The 9,230-nt window shown below is 24.5% G+C and overlaps 1 protein-coding gene across 1 annotated transcript; it reads right to left on the bottom strand.

The window, feature by feature from the left end:
- Positions 1–5,366: 5,366 nt before the first annotated feature.
- LOC8277900 (xyloglucan endotransglucosylase/hydrolase protein 24) lies at positions 5,367–7,921 on the bottom strand. The gene is made up of 3 exons (XM_048371546.1): positions 7,262–7,921; positions 6,128–6,321; positions 5,367–5,932 (listed from the first exon to the last, which is right to left on the bottom strand). Exons 1-3 carry the CDS (start codon positions 7,550–7,552, stop codon positions 5,551–5,553), a joined length of 867 nt encoding a protein of 288 aa, XP_048227503.1. The 5' UTR covers positions 7,553–7,921; the 3' UTR covers positions 5,367–5,550.
- Between the last annotated feature and the right edge of the window lie 1,309 nt (positions 7,922–9,230).

The raw sequence follows: 9,230 nt of genomic DNA, 5'->3' as shown, positions 1-9,230 counted from the left end.
AAAAAATACTTTTTATTTATTTGGTAGGCATTTGGATGACATTCAACTCGAAAAGTTATTTTTCACATAAAAATATCATTTTATCAGGATAACAAAATTATCACCGGACATTATAATTAATTATAATAATTTTCTGATTTTTTACAATAAAGAAAATAACTTTTTAGTTTATCTTTAAATTATCTTTTTATATTAAAAAATAGTTATTATTTATTTTATTAATTTTATATTATTCTTTTAAAGTATTTTAGTTATTTCTATTTTTATATTATTTTTCGATATAATTCATAATATGAAATAATATTTATTATTAATTTTTAAAAATAAAATTATTATTTTTCTTTATTTTAATAAAAATTATTTAAAAATTTATTTTTATATTTTGATAATAGCTATATTTAAAAATATTTAGAAATTATTAAAACGACTAATAAATAAGAATTTTGAAAAAGGTAATAGAAAATTAAAGAGGAAAGCTTAATATAATTAAAATTAAATTAAATTTGAAAAATATTTTATATAGTGTTTGATTGATTTTATATGACTTGCTGACTTGTTTTTATGAGTAAAATAGTATTTTAAATCTAAATATTTTTATTTTTATTTGATCTTAACAAAATAGAGTATGTAATAACATCAATAATGGCAACTATGGCAAAAGTTGCAACAGAGTATTGTTCAGAGAGGCTTCTAGCATTCAGTCTCCTTTATTCACTCCTTTAATATAAATTTTAGACTCTATGATCATTAATCATCCATAATTAAAAGTAAAAAATTCTTAGGAGTAGTGTATGTGTCAATCCTCTTACGGTATGTTTTCGATTACATTTAATAATCTTTTACACTATTTATATTTTTCATATCTTTTAAAAGTTTTATTAGATATTTATCGAATATTGACTATATTCATGGGTTTATAATTAATTATTTTATTTGAAAATATTTTATTTTAATTAATTTTTTTTTAGTTGAGCTACATTTTTTTACCTGAAATTTTAATTTTAATCATTTTTTTCAATTTATATATGACTTATCTTTTTGTTCAAAGTTATAATTGCCTTTTATCAATCCAAACAATAATCTTTATTTATTTAATTTGAAAAATTCTATAAATTGAGTCGATAATAAAGTTTATTATGAAAATTGACTTATGTAGCATGAATTTTGATGTATATGACAAATAGGGCTCTTGCTACAATGATAGCAAGAAGAATGGTGTTAGGTCTAATGCGAATAATATGTAGATAAAGTAATTATAGATTTGACTAGAGAGCAAAAAAGAAAAGAAAAATTAAGAATGATTTGTCGATGTATTCACCACAAATCGTGTAGTTGTTGTTTTTAAATGTTCATCCAAAACATATAATTTGGTGCAAATTTTTTAGAGTTGCATGTAATTTATTTTCATAAGAATGTGCACTCGTCTTAAAGAGATTTGAGATTGATTATTTTGATTATATTAATATTTTGATAGCATTTATTTGAAATTTGAATTAATGCTCACTTAGATTTAATTTTACATAATATTTAAATTTCTTCATTAGATTTTCTTGTCGGCCAATTATGACAGCCTGGCCTAAAAAACGGTCCGATGAGGGCGAAAAGTGGACTTCGGTGTAAGGATATGGTGCTTGGACAATGAGCAGTTTCTGACAAGTTTCTAGGATGACAATACTCTAAGATATAGGATAAATGAATGAATCGAATTGCACATCAAAACAAGGCGGGGAATGGTTGATGACATATATGTAAAGAGTTGAAACCAATCACATGAGGCGTTTTTCAGTTGTTTGGCTGTGTAGTTATAAAAACTCTAAGTTAAACGTGCTTAGTTCGGGGAAATTTCATGATGGGTAACCTCTTAGAAAGTTCTTGAACCCCCCAAGGGTACAAAACCATGAGGCCAGTGAGGCCAAAGCGGATAATATCTCATATGATCTAGTTCCGGATCATTATAAATGGTAGCAGGGCATGACCCCTTTAATAGATGTGTAGTTCGAGGACACATCTAAAAAAATTATATTATTTTCTTTTGCAAATTTATTGGTATTTTAAAAAAGATGTTTTACAAATAAAAATTATATTCTGCAAACTCATTTAGTTTAAATATAAAAATGTTATTGAGACCTTAAAAATGAGAATTTTGTAAATAATAATAAAAAATATTCTTTTCTTTTGCAAATTTATTGGTATTTTAAAAAAAGATATTTTTACAAATAAAAATTGTATTACGCAAACTAATTTAGTTTAAATATAAAAATGTTATTGAGACCTTAAAAATGAGGATTTTTGTAAATTATCAAAAAAAATTAAAGAGAGAATTCATTAGTGGGTATCCATATCCAATCTAACACAACCTATATAAATAAATAATATAATATATTTAAAAGTCAGTTTCTCTCTTTTTAAATTTAAGGAGAGATAATTGAACTCTTAAATTATTTTATAGAAAGAAAATAAAATAGAAAGTCTCTTTAAAAATTAAGATCTTATTATTCACCAAAGGATCAAGTTGATCCTTGAAATTGGATCCAATGAATAATTCACCTCAATATAATTTTCGGCCAATTTGAGGCAACTTGTTAAGATATCAATACGCTCCAATTAAAGTATTTCATTCATAAAAAAGAAGTTAATTTAATCCTTAAACTACACTAAATTTCAAATTCTGAAATTAGTCTTAAATTGAGTTAGAGCACGATTATTTAATTTTACATAATTTAATTTTAATATTTAATTAAAATTAATAATTAACAGTCATGTTAATTAATAATTAATAATTATAAATTGTGCTAATTTATTATATTTATAAAATTTGATTATCATTATATAAATTATAAAAATAATAATATTTTTTAATAATTATAATAAAAATATGTCAAATAAGTTTTGGAATATTAATTAGAATAATTTAAAAATATTAAGGCATTTATGCATATCAGTTTGAACCAATAGCATCCTTACTCGATTAAGATTTGAGTCAAGCTTAAATTTTTTTTCAGTTTATTAAGTTATTATTTTTATTGAAAATAAAGATTCAATATTGGTAATACATAAAATTTTATTTTAATTCTATAAAAGCTTAATTTTATTTTGATAATATTATTTAACTACATCTAATGCAAAATATATGCAATCATTTTTGTTAAATATTAGGATTAAGTTATGTTGAAATATAAATAAATTTCACTCTAATTCAATAATATTTATTTTTATAAAATTTGACATTTAATGTAAAATTCAAAAACCTATTAAATTTCTTATGATTTAACTTTATTAGGTGAATCAGCTATTTTTAACAACTTACCGGATAAAATTGATTAAAAGATTAAAATATGAGCTTATTACCTATTGGCACCAAAATTAAAATCTATGATATTCTAACAATTTTTTTCTCTTTTCAAAAATGAAGGGAATTTTATCTGCATTGTTTTCTTTCAAAAAATATTTTTAAAACTTAAATATTAATATTATACTTAGAATAAGGATTAATTATTTTAACATTCTTGAATTATGTCAAATTATATTATTAGATTTTTATATTTTTAATAATTATTTTCACATTTCTATTATTAAATTAAAAATAGAAATTAAACGGGGATAGAAAGTCTAATATATCTTTAATAGATTAAATACTTTAACACATTTCAGTTTCATTAAATTGTATTACTAGATCCCTCTGTTTTTATAACTAACGTTAACATTTCTCTAATTTTATTACATTAAATTACTATATCATTTTATTAAAAATAAAATTTAAATAAAACTAAAATACCATTTATCTTCACTAATATTACTGTATTAATATTGTCCGTGATGACTCTAAGCTTTATATACACAGTACTAAAATTTATTTATATTTTAAAAGAATATTATTAGATTGTAATTTTTTTAACTTAATAATAGTTAGCTTAATTAATTATAAAAATATTATCTTATAAATTTCTTATTTAATTTTATATATGGTTTTCTTTAGTTAAAGTATCTTAGTACAAATCCTGTTTTTTTCTTAAATTCTTTTAGTGGTTTATAACTTTAACTTTTGAATATTGAAGGATCTAAATTTTAAATATAAAAGTATTAGTATGATAAAAGTTAAATATTCTTATTTAAAATTATTATATCCATTAATTTAGATTAATTTTTTAATATTTATGAGAAGGATGGTAGAATTAATTATTAGAAATAGAAAAATTTATTAGTATAATTTGATAAAATTCAAGAATGTTAAGGCTTTTTTACTTTAAAGTTAAAGTTGGTGTTTTAAATAAAATAATATTTGACTAAGTGAAAAATTTTAACAGAATGATATAAATAGTTAATTTTATGAAATAAAAAAATATTAAAATTAATTATTAAAAATAAAAAGACCCATTTGACATAATGATTATACTGACCTGATGATTACAAAAAGGCGCCTATAGCTTAGTGGATAGATGGTCTATTTCCTAAGCAGAAAGTTGCGCATTTTACTAATTTTCTTTTCTTCCCCATTTTTAGTATATTTCAATTAAGCTCTCATGTTCTCTTTTAAAGTTTCATTTGTTTCAGTTTAATGTGACAAATTTTGGATCTTTCTGAACAAATTATTAACCTAAGCTCATATATATATACTAATTATTTGTAAATAAAATAAGATAAAGATAATAAGATAATCAATGGCGTAACTAGAAATTTTAGTCAATTTGAGCTGGATTATAAATATATTCTTATAATAACAATTGTTAAAATTACCTTAGGCTAAAATTGTATATTTTAATTACAATTTTCTTAAATTATCTTAAAATTATAGTAAGTTGACGGATTTAAAAATAAATAATTTTTTTCTCTAAATTACCTTGGGCTATGGCTCACTCTAACCCACCATCCTCGACGGTATGAAGATATTACTATTGTTTTAAACACATTAATTCTTTTAATATATTTTATTTCTACTCTCAATTTGTAAAGAGAATATTTAAATTTCTCATATTAAATTCAAAGTTGTTATGATCCATCGAGTTTCAACATATGAGAACTCCAAACTCTTGTAAATTGGTTCTTATTAATTATGCTCTTACCTTTCTTTGAATAAAATGAATCTATTTTAATATGTAGAAGCCATTTGGGCTACAAGTCTAATGTTGAATGTTAATTCAATATAACACAAAAAGCAAATAAATGTTGTATCACATCCTATATTGATCGAGAGTTAAAAGAACTCAAGTCTTATGAAATTAAATATTATTTCTTCTTTTGAGAATTTTTTTATAATAAATATAAAATTGCAAAAAATAAAAATAAAAGCCTATTATCATATTGGTCTATCATGTGGGAAATAACAATATTAGACTCTATATAGATCAAAGAAGAATTGAAATTCTGAAAGCTAAAATTTCTCATATTATAACTTGCTGAATATATTTACATTATATTATAATAATCATATTTTACACTTTGTGAAAGAAAACATATAAGTACACATGAAACTAGAGAACTAGAGAAGTATATGCATGGTGATTGCCAGTTTATACATACACATACATACATAAATACATACATATATATGCTCTATGATGAGTGATAACATTCTGGAGGGAAGCCATGGGAAAATCGCTTAGTGTCAGTGCAGTAATTGTAAATCATGTAATTTTTCTGCACCCATTTGAGCCTTCTTAGACTAGTTGCATCCAATTGTTGTCTTAGCCAAGCATAATTTGGAGAACAAAAATGCTTGCCAAAAGACCAAGTGCAAGCCTCAGCTTTGAAGTTCCTATAGGAGGCAGTGAATGGAGCTTGAGTCCAATCAGTCTTTATAAGACCACCCCTTGTCGCCCACTCTTCTGCATTCCATAGGCTTGAGTATATCCTCATTGCCTGCCTTTTTGGGAAGGGAACACCAATTGACTCCATGTTCTTAAATTCTCTTATGGGCGTACCATCTATTGAGAATCTGGATAATATATTTTTATTCAATTTAAGATAATTCAATGTATCTAGGAAACAAAAATTGAAATTCTTTCTTTTCAAAATGGAAGAATCTCAAGCTGCAAATTTATAAGCAACCTTGCAATTTTCAATAACTTAAGAACTTGGCTCATCCTTATTTAAGAAAAACTTGAATGAATTACCCATAAATGGTACTTACACAATGCAGTGTGGATTCCAGAGAATGGAGTAAGTGTGAAAATCTGTAGTAGGGTTGAACCATAGGCGAAACTGTTGCTCCCTGTCACCCTTGCCATTGCTATACACATTTGTATGAACGGTGTAAGGATCACCACTCAAGTTCCCCAAGAATTCGAAGTCTATCTCATCCCATGTGTATCCAGATGACTTCATCTGAAATACACACATATATCAATTAGAGCAATTTGATATTATTATTGTTATTATTAATAAGAGAAATACACTCATATTTAAGAAATTAAATTTTTATATTTTAGCTCCGCTTATCGCTCTAAAACAACTAAAAAGTCTATTTTAATTTTAAAATTACTGCAGTAAAAAATTTTATATATATATATATATATATATATATAAAGAAAAAAACTTTAGATGTCAGTTGGAGCTGCTGCCCCACTGACCCCAAAATTATATTTTAATACTCTAATTTTTTATAAAAAAAATAGTTTAATTTTCATTTGTAATTTTTACTGATTTTTATAATTATTCTCAGTTCTCGAAATTTTTTAAACTTATCTTTGATCTCTATTAATTTCTTTATTTTTACTTTTTAATATCTATTAATTTATCTTATTTTATTTATACTGACAAATATTTTTAATTCTTATTAATTTCCATATCTTTCCTTAGTTTGTATTAGTTTTTTCACTCTTTTACTAATTAAATGTTTTAAATTTGCCCTAGAATGATCTATTAAATATTTATATAATAAATATTGAATTGGTAGTATGTTCACGTAAGAATTTCTTTAATTATTTAATAAAGCTTTTAAAACATGATAATTAAAATTATTCACACTTTATCAGTTTTGGTATATAATTTTGTTCTGCTGTATATTTACCGATAACTTTAACTTAATAATATATGTATACGTATATTTAATTTAAATAAAATTTGACATCAAATTCCTCTCACATACTTATAAGAAAGAAATTCCACTGCTTAATATAAGTAACCAATCACACATATATAAGTAAATATACTTTTAACGTTAAACGGGCAGCACATACTCAATTATTTAATTGTTTATCAGTTGGTTATAGTAGGCAAAGAATTTTAGATAATAATAAATAGTAGTAATAATACAGTCACGTACATAATAAGCGGTGACAGTGCCGGCGGAGTTGCCAGGAACAAGCTTGAGCTGCATATCAATCTTCCCAAACAGATACTCCTTCTTCGATTGAAAGCCTGAGCCTGAAGCTTTATCAAGAGCAAGAGTAAGAAGCTGACCATTTTCAAGTACCTTCCCTCGACCATTTCCCCAAGTGACATCAAACTCCTGGAGGAAGTTTCCAGCAGAAGCCGAACCAAAACAGCCCATCCCCAGAATGAAGATTACTAGAATCATAACTCTAATTGTTAGGTAAAAGGAAGAAGAAGCCATTGATTGAAACTTGGAAGGAAGAGTTGAATCTTGGGTTATCTGGTTCTGATATTATGATACTTTTCAACAAAATGCAGTGTCAAGTGGGGGGGGTATATATATATAGGAGCAGGAATGGATATAAAGGGGACGAAAAGTTGTGTGTCTCTCCCTGTGAAGTTAGTGATCTTAACACGTATGAATTGTCCATTTCTAGCTGAACGGAGAAGATAGAATTAATTAATATAATAGAAGAAAATTGATGGCTGATGATTTACCTGATTATTAATCGCTTTAATTAGTAGTGGATTATCAGGATTTCAGTTTCTCATAGTCTTCCCTTATGATTAAAAAAAAAAATAAAAGAATAAGAGACAACTTTTGCCATAAAATGCACTTTTGCTTTACCCTTTTGCATTAGACTGTCACACATGTGTGACATATATCAACTTTTTTTTATAAAGACAATAACTTCTTAATGCGGAATAAGAAATTGAATTTAACTTTTATTTTTATAAATTATCGATATTATCATATAAAATATACTAAAATATTATTAAATATATCGATTAATTATATAAAGTACATTAAATTTTTTTTAAATTAATATCAATAATTAATAAATTCCAACATTTAATAGAATTCTCTTAAAATAACTGTATTTTATGGCATAATCTAATATTTTTACTTTTTAATAATTAATAAAATATTGTAACATATTATTTTTTACAGAAGGGGTATACCTAAATAAATTAATATCTTATCATATTCTTTAAATTTAATTTTTAGTTGAAGATTAGAGATATATATAGTAACATATAAATAATAAATATTTAAAACTAAACTAGGATGAAAAAGTTCTTACAAATATATAATGATAACAGATATGAATTTTTTTAGTTATACAGAATTAATTACTTCTGCTAAGTAGTAGATAATAATTACTACTAATTAAACACTTTCATGTATCTAACAGTTTAATGGCTCTTATTTTAAAGATTAAATATATATTTGTACCTTTAAATTTATTTATTTTGTCACTTTAATATTATAATTTTTTGGGAGCTTCCTTGGCATCTGGGTACTTGGTGAGAAGCTGGGAACAGCTGGAAACATTGCCAAAAACGGATGAGATGGTCCAAGCTTCTGATGATTCTTTATTTTATATTTTGTTATTATATATTTTAATTGTATATTATATTAAACACATTCTTGAATAGGTTAAGTGCTTGCCGCTTAAGAGACTCTGATGATGGCTGTCCATTTTCTATACTAAGAGGAATTCAGGCAACTTTAGAAACAAAATTAAGAAAAAAGAAAAGAGAGAAAAAGGAAATTCAGGCAGCAGGACCCTGGAAAAGGCTTCTATTGCCACCTCAACTTAGTAATGCCACCTTCCTGCTGGATTTCCTCATTACTAAATTCTACTGAAATTTTTGGTTTTTGGGTGTAACTTGGACCATGTTGTCTTATTAGGCGACTAATTCTGGTAGATAATTTTACCCTTTTTTCTTTTTTCTTTGTCTTCATTTGTGATATTCTGATACATATATTATAGTTCAACTGTCTCTTTTCTTGTTTTCTTTCCCGAAAGAATTTGATAACTTTTATTTATATGAAAAGAGAAACGATGTTGTAGATTTTAAGCCAATAAGCATCAATATCAAAACTATTCAGGATCATTTAATTTATAATTTCC

Source organism: Ricinus communis, chromosome 3, assembly GCF_019578655.1.
Source record: "Ricinus communis isolate WT05 ecotype wild-type chromosome 3, ASM1957865v1, whole genome shotgun sequence".
NCBI classification, from domain to species: Eukaryota; Viridiplantae; Streptophyta; class Magnoliopsida; order Malpighiales; family Euphorbiaceae; genus Ricinus; species Ricinus communis.
Note: the sequence above shows the minus strand (reverse complement) of the source record. Positions and strands in the feature narration are given on the sequence as shown.

Excerpts from the sequence above, each read along its gene's own strand:
- LOC8277900 (XM_048371546.1), bottom strand. The coding sequence starts at position 7,552 with ATGGCTTCTTCTTCCTTTTACCTAACAATTAGAGTTATGATTCTAGTA. Across the intron at positions 6,322-7,261 it reads GCACTGTCACCGCTTATTAT|ATGAAGTCATCTGGATACAC; the intron begins GTACGTGACTGT and ends TGTGTATTTCAG. Across the intron at positions 5,933-6,127 it reads TGGAATCCACACTGCATTGT|ATTCTCAATAGATGGTACGC; the intron begins GTAAGTACCATT and ends TATATTATCCAG.